The 21,609-nt window shown below is 34.7% G+C and overlaps 1 protein-coding gene across 9 annotated transcripts in view; it reads left to right on the top strand.

The window, feature by feature from the left end:
- LOC118265080 (muscle-specific protein 300 kDa) overlaps positions 1-21,609 on the top strand; it is a 193,513-nt gene that overhangs the window by 23,584 nt on the left and 148,320 nt on the right. For 7 of the 9 annotated variants that reach the window (XM_050705763.1, XM_050705768.1, XM_050705771.1 and 4 more), the window contains exon 1: positions 16,165-16,710. The exons of the other annotated variants lie outside the window; for them this stretch is intronic. In XM_050705763.1, the coding sequence (XP_050561720.1) occupies positions 16,200-16,710 (511 nt within the window). In that variant the 5' untranslated portion in view covers positions 16,165-16,199. Of the gene's footprint in view, positions 1-16,164; positions 16,711-21,609 lie in introns of those variants that run through there. 9 annotated transcript variants of the gene reach the window in all.

A 21,609-nucleotide genomic window follows, 5' to 3' on the forward strand; every position in this document is an offset into this window, starting at 1 on the left:
TTCCCCTTCAAAACAAAGTCTCTTAACAGTTTATTTTTCTAATAACGGTTTATCTGCTCCCTTTAAAATGCAATACAAATGCTACATTAACCATTGCCACTCGAAAGAAGAAACTGGCGTACCAATAAAGAAAGAAAATGCACTGGTTTGAAGTGACTGATTTATGACATAGCAGTATAAAATTAACTTAATTAATATATCCTTAAACCCTTAACTACAGCACACTATAAAACCAACCGTAACAGCGAACATTAGAAATCAAATTACCAAATTATCATCAAAAAATCATCTCATTAGGAACTCAAACCCATAACCTCAATCACCCAACCGATTTCGACACCTAATAAACATAAGTTTAGAGTATAAATTCGTTTGCATACGACATCATAATCCCGGTGCACACGACTATCGAAACTGTATTTAGTTAAAGACGAGTGTTTTTATAAATAAAGTTATTTATATAGAAAAGTATCGTCAGAAAACGCCTACGGTTCTGGAGCTATTTATAGGTGTTACTATTATGTTGGGATCGTGTCGTGCCGTGTACAGACATTTCTGTGCTTTAGTAACGTTTGTATTGAGCTCTAAGTCCGAGTCTTGTATGGTTAGGTATGATTAATTAAGCCTATGCATGCTCAACAGGGCTTTACGAATCTAAGATTATGACGTACTCAGAAACAATTACTTGAACTATTCCTTAGTAACGGTTTTGTTCTGAAAATAATTGCTAAGGACTCGATTAAGTAACATTATGACTCTGAGTACGGCGGTTAAGGATCGTAGCCACTTAGGTTAGGTTAGGATTTATATTTGAGTGGAGATAAGTCGTAGTTGTAACCAAAAATTAATTGGACTGTATAATGAAGAGAGTAATTTAAAATCTGAATTTTTATTTAAACTATAGTATTTGCATAGCTTAAATAGCATATTACCGACGATTAATTGGTTTATCCAAGTACACCTTTCTTGCTTTTCGGAGGAATCATCAAAAAACGTCAATATCTAGAACTTATTTAAATGATTGAAAACATTGATTACTTTATTTACAATCTCAGCGCAAAGTTCAACAAGAGAAACAATAAAGTTTGCGTAAAAATTTGAACAGTTTAACGTATTAATAGTGAGACGCCTACGGATCTTCCTACGGGCGGTAGACAGCATACTAACCCATTTTTCATGACCCAATCTCATATGTTGAGCTAAAACTTCTTTTTTACTGGGAATTCTTCAAATGTTATCCTTGGCTTACTTCTAACATCAGTGTTACATAAATAATATGACATAAAGTAAGTAATACCTAACATATTGGTAAGATATTACGTTTCTATAAAATGGTTTTGCCATTTCTAAGTATTTTTTCTTTATGAGTGAAAAGTAAAGCTAATGTAAACTAAGTTCTATACTAGCACTATGTGTAATTTGGATATTAAATGAATAGGCATATGTGTAAATGAGGGTATCATGTTAAGAACCATGTAGTACCTAAGAGTATCAATTAACTTTCGTGGAGGCTAACATTAGATTAACTATGGGATTACTAGGGATTTGAGTCGATACGCTGCCTTCCTATCTTTTTATTTTTGGAATTTTCGTAGTCTTTCTAACTGACGTTAGCTTAAGCTTTCTCTAGAAACAACCGTTACTAATTTATGTACAAGGTTTTATATGTGGGCTAAAAGTAGTTCAGAGCTATATCCAACCGAAGCCTACCGCATCAAAAAAAGGTGTAAGACATTGTAAAGCAAATGAAAACTCAATCGTAGAATAGTGATACCTCTAAAATCCAAAATATTTAGACTAAATACATCAAAATCGTTCAGTTTGTTTGTTCGTGGGCCTGGCCTCAACCTTACTTCATGGACGAAAATAGCCCATCACACGTCCGCAACTAATCTGTTGCTAATTCTTTGGTTTAGATCTTGCCAAATGTATTATTAGAACGATAACCTGTGTCTGAACACCACCTGATCGGTTCACTTTCGGTTTCCGAAGGTCACTGTGATCTGGGAATTATAATAGATGAGCTGTTTTTATAGTATAGCTGTTTGTCTAGGCATTTTTTTTTCTTAAGCCATTTTGAAATCTCTTAGATAGGCGTCCTTCAGTTTATTTGGTATCTTTCTTGATCCTGGACTGGTTCCATCACTATACGAAAGTATGTCTTATTATTCTGGAAATGGTCTTCATAATCATCATTATTATCAGGCCATTACTGTACACTGTTGGATATAAGATTGGAAAGGTCTCCAATGGTATGTCATTGAGCGCTGAGCTGTTAATTGAAAATGTACCAGCAAGAAAAAAATATAGATTTGTTTCATTCTGAAGTTTGGGAAAATTGGCTTAGGAATTTCCCTTGGCAATTCTTAGTAGAAACTGGAACATCACGTATTGTTTTTGTTCGAAGTGATAAATAACGTATAGGTGAGCTTACAAATACTCTAAAAAGAACACCAGAGAGAACAAAACAGAACATTTTTATATAGACAAAGGTGAATGTGTAGCACGTATCCACATGTCTGATACATTAGCAGTGAAACGACTACAAAGCTGAGTGGATGATACTTCAAACGGAAAAGCGGCGCTTTGCAACAGAATGGTTTTATTCAGAGAGATAGCTGTAGTCTCGTTAGCTTATTGGCGCAATGATTTACAATTCTTGGATCAGGCGAAAGAAGGCTAAAGAGATTTTAGACCAACTACTCTACTGCACCAAGAACCTCCTTTACATTATTAAGGGCTGACTTAATCACCACTCATGGTAGGATGGGCATCATTAGGCATATAAACATGTTTTAACTTATCTCTTCAGGGAATGTAAGGCGTAAAGTTACGTTACCATTGCACAGTTCCTACTAGCATGGGTGCGTTTGTTTATTTATTTCGCGGTTGGAGAAACTTCAGTTAACGGGGAAATGAGGTTACAGTAGTTTGGAGGTTAATATATCGGACACGTGTTTTGTACCCTTAGTATGAGTTTGCTTTACGTTTAAAGAAATCGAAAAGAGAGCACGTTCGGTGTTCTGATTAGTTGGTTTATTAGATCCGGCCAATCAGAGCGCCGAACGCGAAACGTAAAGCAAACTCTTGCTAAGGTTACTGAAAAACTGTAGGTAGCTGTAATTTTAATTGTGGCTCTTGGTGTAAACAGGTGGATTGCACCTGTTTATAATCATTGACAGATACCTGGTGGGCTGATTACAAGCCAAATTTTTTATTAGGTTGCTCTAGGCAGTTAGTTTCTCGATTTTAGTACAACATTTACAAGTTTTTTATCAATCGAAATCTAGAGTAAGAAAATTTTATATAATTTGGCTAGACTCATCATTGTTTAGTGATTTTTATACGCTTTTTGTAACAAAGTTGGACCAATTAATTACATTTCCATCGCCATGTGAGAAGTCGCCCTGTACCTAGCAATGGCACAGTATAAGTATACGGTGATATCGTATCATATTCATAGTTTCTACACACAAATGAATTAAAAAATAATAAACCGCGAACCAATTTAAAAAAGAAAGCAGAAATCTGACAAGGAACAGAGTGTATTTTAAAAGAAGCTGTCACATTCGTTCATGAGATGTCGACCGATCATCCTCACAACTTACAAATGTCAATATCCAAAATACAGTCCGGAGGTCAATGTCCCCAGTTATTACAGAAATAGTTTTTCCATAGGAAACTTCAGTAAGAACGCGGTCATTGTGATGATTGACGGGTGGCGGTCAAAACTCTTGGACTATATATATTATTATTATATTTGTTTAAGATGAATGGCTGGATTTAGGGCGTTCCCCTGATTGGGATTCTTCCACGCTCTTTGATGTTTTGACGTGATTCCCGTTGGTGGTGTTTCAGTAGTGTTGGTTAATGTGATTTGAAATTATTTACGGTGGTAATTATATGAAACCTTTTTGAATTTTTGACGCAATTTCAGGATTAGATGTATTTTGATAGGATTGCAAGTCTAAGTGCAACATTTAATTTTGAAGTTGAGCTATATATTAATCAATCATAACACACACGGTTCCTGGTACTAGAAGTTAAGTCTGATAAGTTATTCCATTATACATAACTTACACTTTTATCTTAGGTAAGTAGTTAGTATGCACACTATGTAATATTAATCGTGTCCCCTGGCATTTCAAGAACATTCCTTAAAGTACCTACTCGTAAGAACTTAACCATTAATTGGTAAATAACACACGGCTACACATGGAGCTCATACAGATCATCATGGTCTCGCTTTGTATGATCTTTCTGAAAGTTGTGTCGGTCAGTTTATCCTGGTTTTGTTGAGCTTGATGTTTAGTTGTATGTACTTACTACTTACCTAATTGAACTATTACATACATATACCACTGCAGATGTCATAGGTACACAATTATACATACATACATAGTAATATAAGGTCTGGGTCGTTTACATACATTCTCACGACTAACCCTTTTACGAGCCGGTTAACCTTGTCCGCAGGTTGATGTCATCGGTATAGGGAATATTTAGATCCAAAGTCAGTGTTAGCGATAAAGTCTGAATCTAAATAGGTATTATTAATAATCTAGAGTGATGTAGTAAAGATGGAGATATAAATAACGACGCAGAATCAAACGCTTTATTAGAGAATGGTCATTGAATGTAAGTGGCTAGTTATCTTTGCCTCTAGTGCCTCTAGTTATGACTGCACAACGGTGGCTGAGTAACCGTCTAATCTGCTGCGTAACGTGTAGTGGGTTCGATTCCCGCATGGGCCCTAAATCTTTTTGTGATCCACAAATTGTTGTTTTGGGTCTGGGTCTGTCTGCCTTCATGCCTGTATGTACAGGTAACCAAACTGATGATACGGGTGTTCATTGTAATTCATATTTTCTTTTTATCATCACGAAATCCACTGATACTATCTGTAAAAAAAGATATGCTTTAACAAAAATCCATGTGTTACATTAACCTACTAGGTAGGTACACATTGGAAATATAAACACAACATTGTAGTACGCAATGGAGGGCCATTTATAATTTGTAGACATTTTACTACCGTGCGAATTAGATTGGAACTCGTAAAAGTGTTTGTAAAACAATATGTATACATAAATATATTTATTATGTACTGTCTGTTCTTAAGTCCTTAGCTAATATTGCTGTCAACATAACGTTTATCAGATAGCAACCATATGCGAAGTCGTGTTGTTGTCTGAGCGTTATTTAATTATGTAATATCTTCTACATTGTATTTCTTCGGAAAATGTACCTATAGCTATGTTTCACATGAGAAATAAAACAAATATAATATTCATGGAGTGATTTTATGCATTTGCTTTGTACAGATAAGCCTCGTCAGCCATTTAACGCAGGATTCTAATTCCAAAATCTATAAAAACTGAGTTGTCTTGTCCATTTGTTTATCCTTCTGGGTATTAAAAGGTGTGACGTAATGTTATGTTCTATTGCAATAAGGTTGATAAGTCACTAGCGCCGGCGCAACAAGGTCTCGTATAAACGTGCTGTGTGGTTTTGCTCTTCGAATTTTGTTAGGAGCATAAGCCGCGAGTAAGTATCGGAATAATAAGTAATTAAAGACTTAACCGTATTAGATGATGTTTTATATTGTCTGATATACTTAGTAGTAATATAAATTATGTATTTTTTATTAATGAGTTGCATAAAATATTATATTAAGACTGCCAACAAAAATCTGTTGAAGTCACTTTTGTCCCCCATGGCGTTTAATGTGCTAAGGTCGTGCTTACCATCTACGACCACCTAGTCTAATAAACAATGGAAATAAGACAATAGTTACAGACAAAATTAAAAACGGATGCACTGTACCCGTTCGTCTCTACTTATCCATCCAAATTGCTGGAACACAATGTGAAATGCATCAGAGTGTCGTTAAGTCGGCAGACTAAACGTCTGGCTTGTACACAAAACATTACACTCTCGAGTTCATCGTAGTCGGTTAAAAATAGATATTGTTTGTACATACATACATACAGACAGACACTGGTGTTGCTCATTTTAGGAATATGTATTATGTATATACGTAATTTATTTATTTATTTGGACAACCAGTAGCTGTTACATTATAACTTACATCTAAACACTTATGTTATAATTAATTTAAATGCACAACATTTTAAGGTGTCACAACATGCACTGTAACATTACATAACAATGACACTGTATCAATCAGTAAGAAAAAAAATACTAAATGGAAAGACAAAACAAAATAAAACACATACAAAAACAAAACAAAATAACGTACATACAAACTTATAAAATTATACCTAATATTTATGACAATAAAAAACAAGTAAATCAAAATCAAATCCCAAAAACCTAAACAAAGTTAAATTTAAAGAAAATTTTATAAATTTAATCAAATTTAAAGAACTAATAATTTTAAAAATGTATCCAAAATATATCTACACACAAAGAACACAGATAAAATAAAATAAAATAAAATTATACATCAGCAATGTGATCAATATGATCGCTTATATAGGCTTTATTTCAATAGGCTAATACAAAAGCTTAGGCTCATAGGCTACATAGTCTCTATCTCCATACGGTCTATTAACAGCCCTAATATAACCGTTCATTGCTGGACTATTGACTTTATCTACAGTATGTGTCTACTATCTACTGTCTATGAAAATCTATCTTGCATGGCAGGCAGGTTGAAGAGCGCAGTCTAAAAGGTTTAATTTTATCAGAAAGTACACACCCGGTAGTAGACACCCGGGCGTTTCCTCCCGCCCAATAAGGAACAGGAACCTACCGAAACTCCCATGTCCGGTAAGCACCTGCGTCAGGCGGTAGGTGAGGACGCCGTGGCGCCTCTCTAGCCACTCCTCAAAGAGGGGACTTACCGCTGCGATGACAGCGAGCCCAGCCTTAGTTGGCTCTTACGGCAGCTACATAGTTTAAAGGTGGTGACAATATTTTACTCTGATGTCATTATGGCTTAAAAAATGTTGTTAATCATAAACCAATTACTAATGCAAAAACAATTCGACATTCGCAACCGATTTCCTAGCTTAAATGAAATCAACATGCTCAATTAACAATTAGTAGGTCTGTAAAGTAAGATCTAGGTGTTATTTCCTAGATTTCCTAGGTATTGTAGCTGGTTTCTTGGAGAACGTGACTGGCAAACGGGCGCGGATCACGCGTCGCTCTGAAAGGAAATACTCGCATGTAACTAATGGCTTGTTTTGTTGTAACATTTTGTAGCTTTTAAGATCATTTCTTGGGCTAAAATGTTGAGTTAAACTTGGCTGATAGGACTAGGTGACGGTTGTGTAGTTTTTGCATTTGCTACTCTTACTCTTACCGGTGATGTCGTAAAATCGACCAAGGCTTTACGTATTTGACACGAACTGGGCTCTGAAGGACCTGATTTTTTTTAAACCGCTATATTTAATCCACCTGCTAAAAACATGAAGATTTTGGTAACCTCTCTTTTATGGAGAAGCAATAACCCTAAAGTAAAAATGAAATTCTCAGTTCCAGAACGAAATCGGAATCTTTGTCCAAGATTTATAATAAGCACCACCGTCTATTACAATGGTAATGCTGCTTGTAATACTTTTGATAAAAAAATCACTATTAATATATGCAATATGCATGTCTCTGCCTACCTTCAGGCTATATCAAGCTAAGACGTTACACACGAAGACATACAACACAACTTAAGTGCAATATTATTATAACTTGACCTAGCTACAACAATGCGAGCTCAGATTTCTAGCTCAGCCCGTCCAACCGGTTCACTTATCTTTGTCTGCCTGCCGCTTGCCTGTACGTAGGCGTGAAGATATGTAGCATCCTTTATTGTGAAATATAAAGAGGACGATATGCTTATAAACGATAAAATACTAAGATTCCACCTACGTGTAATCATTGGAGGTTTGAGAATGTTTATGAAGTGTGGTAACAAAATTGTATCGAAATGTTTTCCACAGCGGTAAGCAGAGACTACTAGTTCTTACATACCTCTTTCGCTTCATCATCAACAGTCATCAGTCTTTTCATGCAAGCACGTCTTCTAAGGGTACTTTTAATTTGGCCCTTCTTCAATATATCACCAATCTTGTTGATATATAAAAATATTGTAATGTAGGAATATATTTCTATCTTAACCAGTATTATTTACAACCTTAAAATCAACCTACTAAGTGCCTATAAATAGTGATGATAAAGTAAGTGAAAGGCCATTCTACCAGCAGGTACCGTCATCACACGTTGTTCAGAATTATTCATGCAGGAGCTGCAGGGCTTGTGTTCCTCTATCCGCTTACTAAGGAAATGATCTCATATGTTGTTGTATACAATATTTAAAAGGAAGTTTGCTTCAATGACAATTTTAAGTCAGCCAATTAAGTTGTATTGTTATTATAATATGTATATATTTTTTTAAATAGATTTTTGGTCTTTCTCTTAGAGACAATATTGCGGTGATTTGTGAAGCAGGAGTCAAAGATATTAATGCGCCATTAAATTAATAAAATAAGAATTTAACAATCAATTTTGTAAATAATCGGTTGAAGGCAAATTTTTGAATTAAATTTATTAGAGGAAAACTTTTATTTTTTGATATAGCTACTGACAAGATCCGCTAAAACGTTGCAGAACTTTTCAGATTTAAAAAATAATACAATAAGGGGCAATCATTATATGCAAGAACCCGAAAACGTCAATAAAGCCCATCCATTTATCTCATATCTTACTTCTAATACCATTCGATCCCGTTAAACTCGAGACAATATATCTATACTGCGTATGTTCTAACTACAGCACATAGCTCAGGGGATACTAGTGAATAAATAAATACATTACGCGTCTTAATATAATCTGGTTTCAAGTTCCTGCGCGTGCGTTGATCTCGGGACTGCGCGAAACTTTCGTTCGTATTGTCTCCGAATCTCTTCAAGGCTTATTGTAGTCAAGTCAAGAGGGTGTAGAGGTCTTTCACTCTTATAGATAGGTGTGGAACATTAATGGCATTTTTTTGTAATAGTAACAGTGCCGCCCACAGTAAATGGTTTTATTTGGGTTCTATGGGTGAATCCCCATATGGACAAATAGATATATCATTACATGATACCTGACGGATGTCAGGCATTGAAAGTTTCCCATCATATTCTCTATGAATAAACCTATTCTTAGGCGTAAGTTGACAAATATCTGAAAGCGGTTAACTAGTATCTAAGTACACTATCTATCTACAAAATATTTCTATACTTAAGTATGTCGATCCGGTCGGTCCGGTTGTGGTGGCACAAGACGAGACGCATTGTCTGATCTAACTCATGCACATATCCAGCTCTATAATCCCAGTTTATCATGGTCTAGCTTTGTACGATCTTTTCGAACATTCGATTGTCAGTTTGTACTGGTTTTGCGTAGTTTGATGTGCTTTCAACTGAAGTTAGATGCTTATTAATCAACTTCATTGTAATAGCCATAAGGTCGACCATCGATTAACATTTTTGACTATTTGTTCTATTTTTATTATGCTGGTTGTTTGTGTAATAGTTACCGTTTTAAAACTCGTTGATTTTGATGGGTGTCAATAAATTAACATTGTATGCATTGTGGTAAACACTCATAGAGGAGAACCTAGTGCACCAGAAGGTTGTCTTGGGGTGTTGATGTTGATGATGATTATTATTCGAAGGGATTCTGTTCCCAACGTACACATCTGTTCGTCCGCTTTAAATCTAACCATGCTTAACTCTAAGTAGGTATGTTATACATTGCATACCTTAATGGAAGTCAGTAATTTAATATCTTTGCAGATGATTTCCTTTTTCGTAGGTTAGAACGTGTTCATTGAATATTTCCAATATGGCAACGCGAGTAACTATTAAAATAGCCTACAATTACTACCTATTTGGTAATCTGCCATCACCACAGGTTTAAAAAAATATTTATACTAGCTTCTGCTTCATAGGCGCCGAGTTCCTATGAGATATAAAGTATTCTATCACGCAAGTCAGATTACCCTGTCTGTGTACCAAATTTCATCAAAATCCGTTTAGTAGTTTCAGCGTGATTGACAGAAAAACATCCAACATCCAAAGAAACAAACTTTCACATTTATAATATAGTCTGAAGTCTGATTTATCACCTCTATTATTCAGCAAAGTGTAGCATAATATAGGGAAAGCTATCTAGCAGTCATATTTTGTTTGGTTGATGATGATAAAATCATTAATGATTAAAAAGCTGTCTAGGTAATTCATTGTTTAAGTTTAGTAGCTTTTGAAAGTCTGCTTACCTCATCTTTGCATCAGATACCTATTACCCGAAGCAACATGTTCAGTTAGAACACTCCTACGCACCTTTTGACAGAACACTATTGTGTTGTATAAACTTTATAAACTTACAAGAACTAAAAAACATCCTTAACTTTTGCTCAGCAAAGTTTAAAATTCTTTGCAGACCTTAGCGAAGAAAACTTGGTCAAAATTTATTTAAACTAATACAATCTTTATGTGTTTGGTGTAGAGTTTTAAATGCTTTGCTTGAAAGTAGAAGAAAAGTTAGCACAGGAAGAGGTCAACGACCTCGGTTTACTCTAGCTTGCGTGCGGTTTAGTTACGTCGAACTTTTTGCAATTTTATGAAAATTTCTCCATTATTCTGTATGCAGCTTGCATTCAAAATTAGTTGTTAGTAAGCTTATTTATAATGCTCAAATTCGTATAATAGGAAAAGTTTACAACTTTTCTGCTAAAAAGGATGACTTTTGAACTTTGCTCGTGCAAGAATTTATTTTGTTATTAAAATAGAAGTACATAGCAACAAACGTTCAGCAAAAAGTTGTTGTTTGATTGTCAATATGGAAAGAAAAGCTTTTTAAATTAGCTTGAACTTCATGGACGTAGTAACAAAATCATGATATTTATCGGTAGTCATAAAATCTTTAGCGAAAGCCGTTTTACTAATGAGTATCAATTTTACAAGTTGGATTGCTTCATTATGCTAATATTGCCGATAGAACAAGACTTCTTTGTATCTACTCTATTTTAAGAATTAGTGCCATAATATATTATATTATGTTATTAATCCTTATCAGCCATCTTAAATATCAAATTATATAAATAAATTTTCTTTAAGTTGTATCGAATTTTAAATGAACATAAGATAACATAATTATAGTATCTCGCCTTTTATTTTTCGAATAGTGAAATCTTCAGTTATCAGCTAAACGTCTATTGGTATAGTTTGCAGTATTTGTAAAATTGTGAAATCAAAAACGTTATACACCTTTTATCCTAGAGACTTATCCTCGTGATCCACAGTCCACGATGTATCCATTAAAATTACTTTCGGCGTAATGAGCCCGCACCACAGTGCAGAATCTTAATTGCAAAACTTGGCTAGCACATACAACTAGATATGTATGTATGTTCTATGCATATGTAGGATGTAGATACGTGCTATATTACTAATCAGTACTGCCTAACTCATTGACGTCTAATTATAGACTAACATGAATATTCTAAACAGCATGTCGGATCCCTATTAATATAATCTATTACCAATTAATGGTATGGGATTTGCTTATGAATTAAATATTAGGGATTAAATCGATCGTTATTTATTTATTTATTTTACTTAATTATGTGTTATGATGATTACCATATTTTTATTTTATTACACATGTGTAGACACAGAGATAATGTAACGTCTACTTTTCACCAGGAATGAGATCCATGTAATGCATGTACATAATAAGTTATACAAGATCTATGATTATCGGGCAATAACCGAAAATACACCAAGAATATTTTGTTAGAAATCTTAATCGAACCCGAGGCTCAATGGTCAGCAGGATTTTCATTCGACCAATGCAAATATGGTTTCTAAGTACTGTTGGGGTTTAATATTATTTTCTTCAATTTGGGGGTTGAGGTGTTAGACTCAGTAGCATTTACGACTATCAATAAACCAATCATATTCATTTTATACTTTTTATTTGATCGACCTCTAACATTAAAACAGTTCTGACCTAATGGCGCCGTCTTCTAATTAGTGCTAAAAAAAGAAAGCGACCTATTTATTGATAACAAAAGCTCGCTACCAATTGCAGAGTATTGTAACAAACACCCACTTCAATTGTCTAAACTTAGAATCTTAATCTACGGCAATTTAGGTAGAAATACAAAAATCATTCTAGTTTTTAAGGCCAGGAACGTCAGCAAATATTGAAGAATCTCAAGGAGCTCATTTGGAATCACAAACTATAGAAATTAAAATTTTCAATCAAAAACATTTCCTATAAATAATGAATGTGAAAATGAATAATGATAAATAATGAATATGGTATGGGGACGATCATATATTCAACAGTTTGCTCTACACGAGTCTCCAACTTAAAAAATATTTGAATATGAGCCTCTAGCATGACTTGAAACTAATTGAATTCCTCGTTAAACAGTTACGGGAGTAGGCCGATAACATAGTAATTAAAACATAGTTTTTCGACCTTAGAAATACTCACAAAAGATAAACTCAGAACCATACTCGGTATGTGGTAATAAAGTAGACCCCAGGCGACCATCAAACATTAATAAATAAATAATTAGCGAAAATTACTTGTGGCACACCTTCAGTAAAAGGTTTGATGTTATCTCAGAGTGACCTTCAGAACCTAATTCTTGCTTTCATTGGTCAAGCTTTTTATAGCATCTCATCAGGTCAAGGTGAAACTACTTTCTGTAAAGCTACATAAGTTATGTTTAAGCTTCTAAGGCTATAAATAGATGTCTAGCTTTAGCCTGGCTTCGAACGTGCTAAAAAATCGCGCTTTGCTATGTTCGTAGGAGTTTTAGGGGTTTTTTTTCTTAACGTTACCCCATACTAGGATTTTTTCCTGTGTCAAACATTGAAATTCACATAATTATTAGTAATCCCCATGCACTCTCTTAATTATCGATTTAGTAGATAAATTACAGTTATTTACGTGCTGTTTGTTTTTATGTATGTTTCTATGTGTTTTGTTATGGAATAAAAATTGGCTAGAAATACCTTAGAAGTCTTCGTCGAATAGATAGCCAATCATGTATAATGTGTATATATGTGCATCTCCTTCAAAAATACCTCTGCTTGCCACTTCTGACGAAAAAATTCAAGAAGATCTAACGTTAATGTCATTATACACTCTTTCAACAAAGGTACATTCACATATAACGGACACAGTCCCTAACAATGAACCAATTTAACCATTTACACGGTATATGGGTCACACTATTGCGTTAGAGGTCGCTATCAAGGGCACTAGGGCTCTGGCCCTTTGCGTTAGACAGGGAGACATGATTGACAGACGCAGAGGTGAGAAAAGGACAGATGCTGATTATATCAGCTGATTTTTGTTGTTTGCAACGCACTTCTGTTATGGTTTGGTGAATTTGGAAATGTATATTCTTTTCATGGTTATAGTTTATTACGAGTATCATATCGAATTATACTAAAACTATGGATTGTTTCTTTTTTATAAGATAGGATGCGAGCATAAGGATTGCCTAATGTTAAGTGTTTGGACTGTCTTTCATTTATGCTTTACTTAACTGAGAGTTTCGAGATAAAAAGTCAAAGTCAAATCATTTATTCCAATTAAAACATAAATAGGTACTTTTGAAATGTCAACAAATAAAGAAATAAATCTATCAGTGAAGCTAGGTGCTCGTTCCAAAGTCAATACCCAAAACGTCACGTCCGTCAGTTGTACATAATACTGTAGAGTCTTGAAACCATTTGATAAATGAACCAGTCACAATATTAATGGATGATTGTGATTACCACGGCGCAATACCATATTCCGACTTACGAGTAACTAAAAGACAACGCCATTGGTTCCAATTTCCGGGCCGAGTCAGCTGTGTTGTACAGATGTTTGTCCCAATTATATTGTGTGACGTTTTTTTATTACTGTTAAATAATATAATTAAATTACGTCACTAGTAGGTAGACAATTTGTGTCATGTCGTGTGGCCAGGAGCCGGTTCCCATGCATGAGGATACGGGTTCGAAACCTCCAACCCGCATTGAGCAAGCATGGTGATTAATGCTCAAACCTTCTCCGTGCGAAAAGAGGCTTTTGGTCAGCAGTGACCGCTTATAGGCTGTTGATGTGATGCTGTGATATGTGTAGACAATTTAATCTATACCTGCAATAATCATCGAAAAGGCGGAAAGAGTTAACAAACACACGCATTTCGTGTCTATAATATTACTTAGTATACCGATAATAAATCTTAGAAATGTTGAACAATATGTAATGAAAGTAGGGTCCAACCTATTGCCATTCAGCTGTAGGGCTACAAGCAAGCTGTCTTGGTGTCTGCCAAGCCGGTGTAATAAATTCTATGCCAATAACTGGGCCATGTGCCATAAGACGTAGTTTACTTGATAAGTATATTTTAAATTAGTTAATATTTATCAATTTCGAATATTTACTCGTATCTGTTGTCCCATAAAACAATTGAGAATAAGCCAGGTTGAAAAGTTTTCAGAAGTGAAAAGTTTAAAGTTATGGACGTGTGACAATAATTTCGCCCTACTAGGCACATAATGGTTTTATTTATAAAGGTAAAGGAGGTGGTGGAACTTGATTTAAAAAAAGTTTAATACTGATTCAATATAATTATAGTTTATTCCGAAACATAACAGATTTTAGTGTTACAAACGTTTTCTCAAATAAACGTATAGGTTGAAACTTTTACTCATTTACCAACCCCAACGTTGAAAAAAGACACATCAATATTTCCATACATATTCCTTCAGATATCTCATAACCCAAATCTAATACGATATCGTTACCTAACAACGTTACGTTCTAAGCCTCACGATACGATCACGACACGACACTAGTGTCCCGTTCCGTTAGTACATGAGCCTCCGTGACTGCGCCACATAAAGCCGGGGTCAATGAACTGCCGCCCAAAAGAACATGGCTCCCGCTGCACCCACTGAAATGCGGGTGCAGTGCATATACCACATATACTTCTGTAAGGCTCTTGGTTGCCTATGATGTCCTGGTAGTTTTAATGTAGGGAATTTTGTTTTACCTATAGATAGACGTTTTATAAGGATTATTATTAATTAATCTTTTATATGCTAGTATTAAATAATATTAATAAGTATTTTTAACCCCCTATACGTTGCCCAGCTCGACAGCCGGTTGCCCAGCCAAATGTGCCAAACGTGCAGTCATGCAATGCAATCCTATTGACGGACAAACATCCAAACAAACAAAATTTTACAGTTATAATATTAGTGTGATACAGTCTCATTTATGCAAAATTACTTTTATTTGTTTCAGGTAAGATGTTATGAAGACTTGGACTGTTTTAAAGTGAAGGTGTCAGGTATAACTTTAGCAAATAAGTAATATAAGTAAGTTCTTACGATATATTTTGATATTTCGTTTTCATAATTAGACATGCGAGAAGAATGCGAGAGTTTAAATATAAAAAAAAATGACAAATCTTAGGTAATTCTAAAACTTTATCGGATTTGAATACAAGACCTCGGGGGCAATATTTACTTTAAAATCACGTGGAACTTTGTACTATTTGAACTGTATGTAGGTACCTAATTAGTTTTATAAGTCATTGGTAGTTGTAAATATTTTTCTGATAGTATGTGTATCATTATTTCGGCAAAATATTTGGTATCTTATGCAACCATACAAAGTTCGTCAAAATAAACGCACTTTATCAATGTTACTACAGGAGCAGCTGATAAACGATAACGTCTAAATATATCTTACATAATTACTGAGTTAATCGCATTACGTCACCCTTATTACTGGCCACTTGATAACGAGATACGTGTCTACACAACAATTACCTCTAAAATAGTACATTTACTATTTATAGTAACCAACATTGTGTAGGTGTACTTGTTTATGTATCTTTTCCTGTTTGTTGTCAACCGGTCACAAGTCACAATTGATTAAATAAGTCAAATCTCACACGTGAACGTTACTGTATTCCCGCAAGTTACGGCAACTTTTCCCAAAACATAATTTTCCACAAAGGCTTCACTTAAAAGCACCCCGAAGCTTGCCGGCATCGTCTAGGCGATGTCTACAACCACACGTGGGATCGCATAGCGCATGCGTCGAGTCAAACCTCCAACTTAACGACTAGTATCGAGCGAGCCTCCGTGCGGAGAGGTCATGTCGCAATGTCGGACGGTCGCGACTCCCCGTCGCAAAAAGGTCTTCGGGACCGCGTCCACTTTTTTGAAAAAGTATGGAGTGGACAATCTAGTAATGACACAGTAGACGCTACTACTGATGTAGACGAAATAGAGCGACGTATAGAGCAGCGCAAACGGCGCCCTGAGTCGCCGAAAATTGAAGTTAAACTTAAACATACTCGTGATGGAGAATCTCCTACAAAGACTTTTGAATCTTCCTTCCCAAACTTGAAGCTGAGACATGTGGAACCTGTTGAGGAAGTGGAGAAGTTCGAGCGGCAGGTCGAGGAGGGCGACCTGGCCGCCGGCGTCCGCTTCGTCAAGTTCGAGCGTGTTGTGAAGAGGACTGTGACCGAGACCCGTAGTGAGGACCGGGCAGAATCGCCCCAGCATGAGTGGTACTCGGAGTACAAACAGCAAACCTGGCAATCAGCTCCCAGGAAGGAATACCTTAGGAGCAAATCGGAATATGACTCACACATCGCAGAAATACGCGGTAAGTCTGCGAAAGTTAAGTTGGAGGAGACGGTTACAATAAAATACAAAAATGATAATAGAATCGAATTGGAAACTAATTGATAACCTGCCACTTAATTGAGCAGGATGCGCTTCAGAAATACATTTTATCTAAGTCTTTATTATGCTCTTGAATAGCCGGCAAATGTCAAAAGTACGCTACGGCCTTGACAATCGACGGTAGTAAACAACTTGATTTGGTATTCTAATTTTAGTTTTGACAGATATTCTTACAAAACGGATAGATTTTTTTTCTTTACGCGGTAATGACTTAAAATGACATCATTCTTAACGATTTTTAAGGTCAGAAATTGTGTAGTTTTATTATTCAAACCTAGCTTGCTTGACGAGCTAACAGCTTTATTTTGAATAGATTAGATCGATTACGATAGTAGATAACACTGAGTATTCTCAAATTGAATTTGATAATTTTTAACTGTCAATTGTTTTCTCATAAAATCTGGGTTGATTTTTTTATCAAGGACTTCTTCAAGATTGTAAATTCCATTTGGTATAAAAGATTGCTAGGTGCCTTATGATATTCCTTCTCACCTATATGCTAATCTCAATATTAAACATCCATTACCCATTTAGTTGATAAACATGTTGTATTTGATCTTCGTGACTGAGATACTATAATAGTGCTTATTTACATTTTTCTCAGATATTATAGGAATTGTGTCATCTGTATTTAAATCTTCGATTCTAGGTGAAATCTTTACAAAGAAATTTATTTTTGTTTAATCATCTTGTGCGTTATGTTCCTAGTCATTGAGTATGAATGTTGGTGTACATTTGTCATACATTTCATTGTAAACTTTACCGTTGTTTATAAGCAAATGAGATATCTCTGCATCATTTTTTGCATCTCACGTGTCTGTGCTATCTCCTGCAGCAAATTCATCTTTATATAAAACGTAATCTTGTGCAGCTCAAATATGGTCCTGGTTGTAAAGTTTGTATGGTGATGGATTACCTTGTTCAAGGTTGTTCTGATTTGTATGTTACAAAGTCGGCGGCCTTGGGATTTTTTAATTTTGTTTTTAATTATAACATGCCTGGTTAGACTCTAAACTGTTTAAACTCTTGAATTTGTGATTCTTATACTAAGGAAAACTTCGCCCTAAGTTGGTAGTAAGTTGGTAAGATACTTTTTTTTGAGGTGGCAAAGTCATCTTATGATTTCTCCCGCCTTCGGCTAGGTGAGAGAGAGTATCAGACTCTTACTGACTAAAAACCACCCCGTTTCTACTCCTATTCGAACTAGAGCACCAGCAAACCCGCTAGGTAGTCCGCAGCTCCGGATGGTAGTTGATACCTACAATGTACATACCTATGTCTTTAAGGGTAAGTTTACGCTTATACACCCATTTCAAAAACTGCTCAATTAGTGGGTTATCTTACATTCCATGATATTATTATAACATCGATAAATAAGATACGGTTACAATATTTACTTACTCATTCCGTTTGCTACGACGCATGAGTAAGCAATTTGTCTCGTAAAAAGAAAAACAATGCATACACTATTTAAGACAGTGAGTCACTGTATCGAAGATGCTTGTAGCAAGTACTGTGTGTAAACGGTCCGAGCGAAACGAATTAGCTTTTGAATCAATTTTATTGGAGTTCAAGGCTGTTACGTCTTAATGTGGAAGAAACCTTACATATTTGGAAATTAGTAACGACTTTTGTGGTCAAATGAAGTTCTTAGAATTTACTTGAATGTGATTCTTGTAGGGATTTCTAATATTTTATGGTTCTTCCTTTTAATGATTTGTATAGCTTGGAATTTGCGGTATCCGACATTTTTCTCTTCGGCCTTGAAGAAACCTTTGATTACATTTACTTTATTGGTAATAAATACGACCTAACATTGAAATTTAATCTTAATGACCTTGACATACAGATTGAATTTTGAATGTAATGTTATACTTTTCAAATTCTTTACACAAAGATAATTTATTCCATCTAAATATTTCACCTTCCTAAGAAAATAGAACAACAAAGATATTATAGCTATTCTCATCTACATAAAAGATTATACTTTTCTATACAAACCTGCTTGTGTACCTTCGTCTCCTTTATTCCTAACGCTAAGATGGCGGCATTCAGGTTTGGCTACACATTATCCATGTCTCCTTGCACTAACTTTATAATAGAAACCAGATTGTTGTATAATGTTACTTACATTACTTACTTGCCATGTAGTGTAGTACAGAAGAGTAGAATATATTTGTCAGCACCCCTGCTCTGCTTGTGGGTGTACTTATTCCGTCCAAAATCCCTTAATTAAAATCCTTTGGATCGATCTCTGTTTTGACAGAAACTTCATACAACTAAAGTTGTTGAGAACCAATGTATTGAGATCTTTAAATAATTTCGAATTAAAAAAAAACTACATATTTGACAGTGACTTGGCAGCAGAACTCTTTGGTACCAATGGTTACATTTTTTAAACTGCGATGTCCAATCTGCCGAAAGGAAATGGTCTCTTTTGTGTCTTAAAGTTCAGCAGTGGATTATAATTATCAGTAATTGTTACTTACATCAAAGTCTAGTTTGTTTCATTACTGTCTATGGCTTCTTCCACGTTTTCAATGTTATTGTCTGTCTCGGCATTAGTTTCGTCTGCTGTCCTAATTGTTGTTTTGTCTGTAGTTCTTTCAGTGTCATTGACATTTTTGTAATTTTTCATACCATCTTTGAATTACCTAATAAGCAATATTAGTATTATTATTCTAAAACGTTGGTTTAAATATACATATTATAAATCATGTTCCTAAATAAGGCAGTCATTTGTATAACTGCTTAATATAGTATAGTCAATACCCAATATGCAAAATTTGTTGATGCGTAGGTTTTTGTCTCCATGAGTATTTCGAAAGACGAATTAGGCATACTTAAGATACAAAGACAACCGCGTATAATGGAGATTGATGCGACTACAGTACAGTTAATTGCATTATAATCCGAGACGAATTTGATAAAGGGGTTACTGGACCATCAGATCTAGAAAATATGAGGTTAGGAACATTTGAGTAGGTCATTTGGTAATTTTAAGTAATGATGATTTGTTGTTTTTGGAAATATTTGACCTAAAGATGAACTTGGGAGTTATTTTAAACTAATTAAGTAAAAATTAAGTTCTTAAATACATTTCAATGACCGTTGAGGACCCAATATTTAGTATGGGATTCACTTTATGGAAGTTTGTAATTTTGTTAGTTGCGTTGCGTTTCAATGTCTGTTCAGGATGAGATTTAGGGTTAGTCATATTTAGGAAAACTTGGACGTATTTTCGAGTTGTAATAAATGTTTGGCAATGGTTTCGCCAAAATAAGTTGAAGTGTTACCTATTGTTAAAATATGCTTACATTTCGAGGAAACAACTAAGTAATGTTTGAAGTCAGTTACTTCGCATTTTTTTCTACCAAACGTTTGCAATAATATATTGCCTTAGCTTTTTCATTCGCTTGAATTCGTGATTTCATTGGAAATTGTTGTTTGCAATTTTTGTACAATAAATGCTGTCAAATCATGTTGTTTATGTTAACTAAGTCCATGTGCCACTATCTAAAATTTATTTTAAACCTTATACGCTGTGAAAATAAAGTATTTTTTATCTTAACTTGTTTTAGCTAGTTTACAGCAGTCACAAGTTGGTACAACCTGTTGATTGTTTACAACTCTTCATTCCATATTTGCAATGTGAACGTTACTTGTTGCTTTTGAATTTTCTTCAAATAGGAAATTTTTGTTCATTGTATTTTACTATCTACAACTAATATTATAAATTCACTTATTATCTTCTTCTTTCTGTCTTTATCTCAAGCTAGCTAAGGTCGAAATAATACTATGTTGTCCTATTTTTTTCGTTTTGAGGGGGGAATATCTTCTCCCAGTTTAGGTGACTCAAGAGGAATATGTGCAAAATCAGTACGCACGTGAGTTCCTCAGACCCAATTTTGAGAGATTACATACTTTTGCAATGACTACAAGCATGTACACACGGCTATACTTATATCAAGCTATACAAAACTAGTATAAGTTGACCGTCGAATGTTCGGAAATATTATGAATAACGATTTCATGATAAACTGGTTATTTTAGCTCGATAAGTAGCCGTGTCCAGCTCCACCTGTATTACTTTATCTTATCTGATATTACATTACATGATAAACATTGCAATTACTTGTTAATTGATTTGGATTGACTGCAAATATTTAGAGTCCAAGGACTTTTTGCTCAATAAAATATTGCGATGTATCGAGAACCTCCTTGTATTTGAATTCCGCTGATATTTTTTTACTGATTGCTTCATTTGTCGCGTGGCGCTGTGTGAGGTCTTTACGTTTTTATCCTTAAATCGGATTAAGTGTTAAAGGGTTTTTGGAGATAAAAAAACATTATCTTTGACAATAATCTGGAATGTGTTTAGTGTTATGTAATAATTATGCTCACAATATTTTAAAAAGGATTTATTACATAATTGGTACAAATGTAAGTAGAGCTAAGGTTGAAAGAATTCTTGTGAAGTGGATTAAAATTTAGGTATCCAACTCAATAAGCTTAGTAAAATAACATTACTGGACCAAATTATTCCCATATTTATTATTAAACCAGTACTATCGTGTTCTCGAACTATCATAAATGGTGGATCTAGTTTAAATAAAGGCTGGGAGGCTGCGGAGGTCAGATGACAATCTCACCACGTAATACCAGAAACTATGTGCTTATACTAATGAAGTCACGACTAATAGACGATAGCCTACTTTAATACAATACCCACCTTTATTTGGACTTATAATAAATGATAATTGATGTTTATGTCTGTAGGTGTATTTGTTGTTTTCGGATATCTTTACATGTCGAATAA

The sequence above is a fragment of the Spodoptera frugiperda genome, chromosome 28, assembly GCF_023101765.2.
Source record: "Spodoptera frugiperda isolate SF20-4 chromosome 28, AGI-APGP_CSIRO_Sfru_2.0, whole genome shotgun sequence".
Taxonomy (NCBI): domain Eukaryota; kingdom Metazoa; phylum Arthropoda; class Insecta; order Lepidoptera; family Noctuidae; genus Spodoptera; species Spodoptera frugiperda.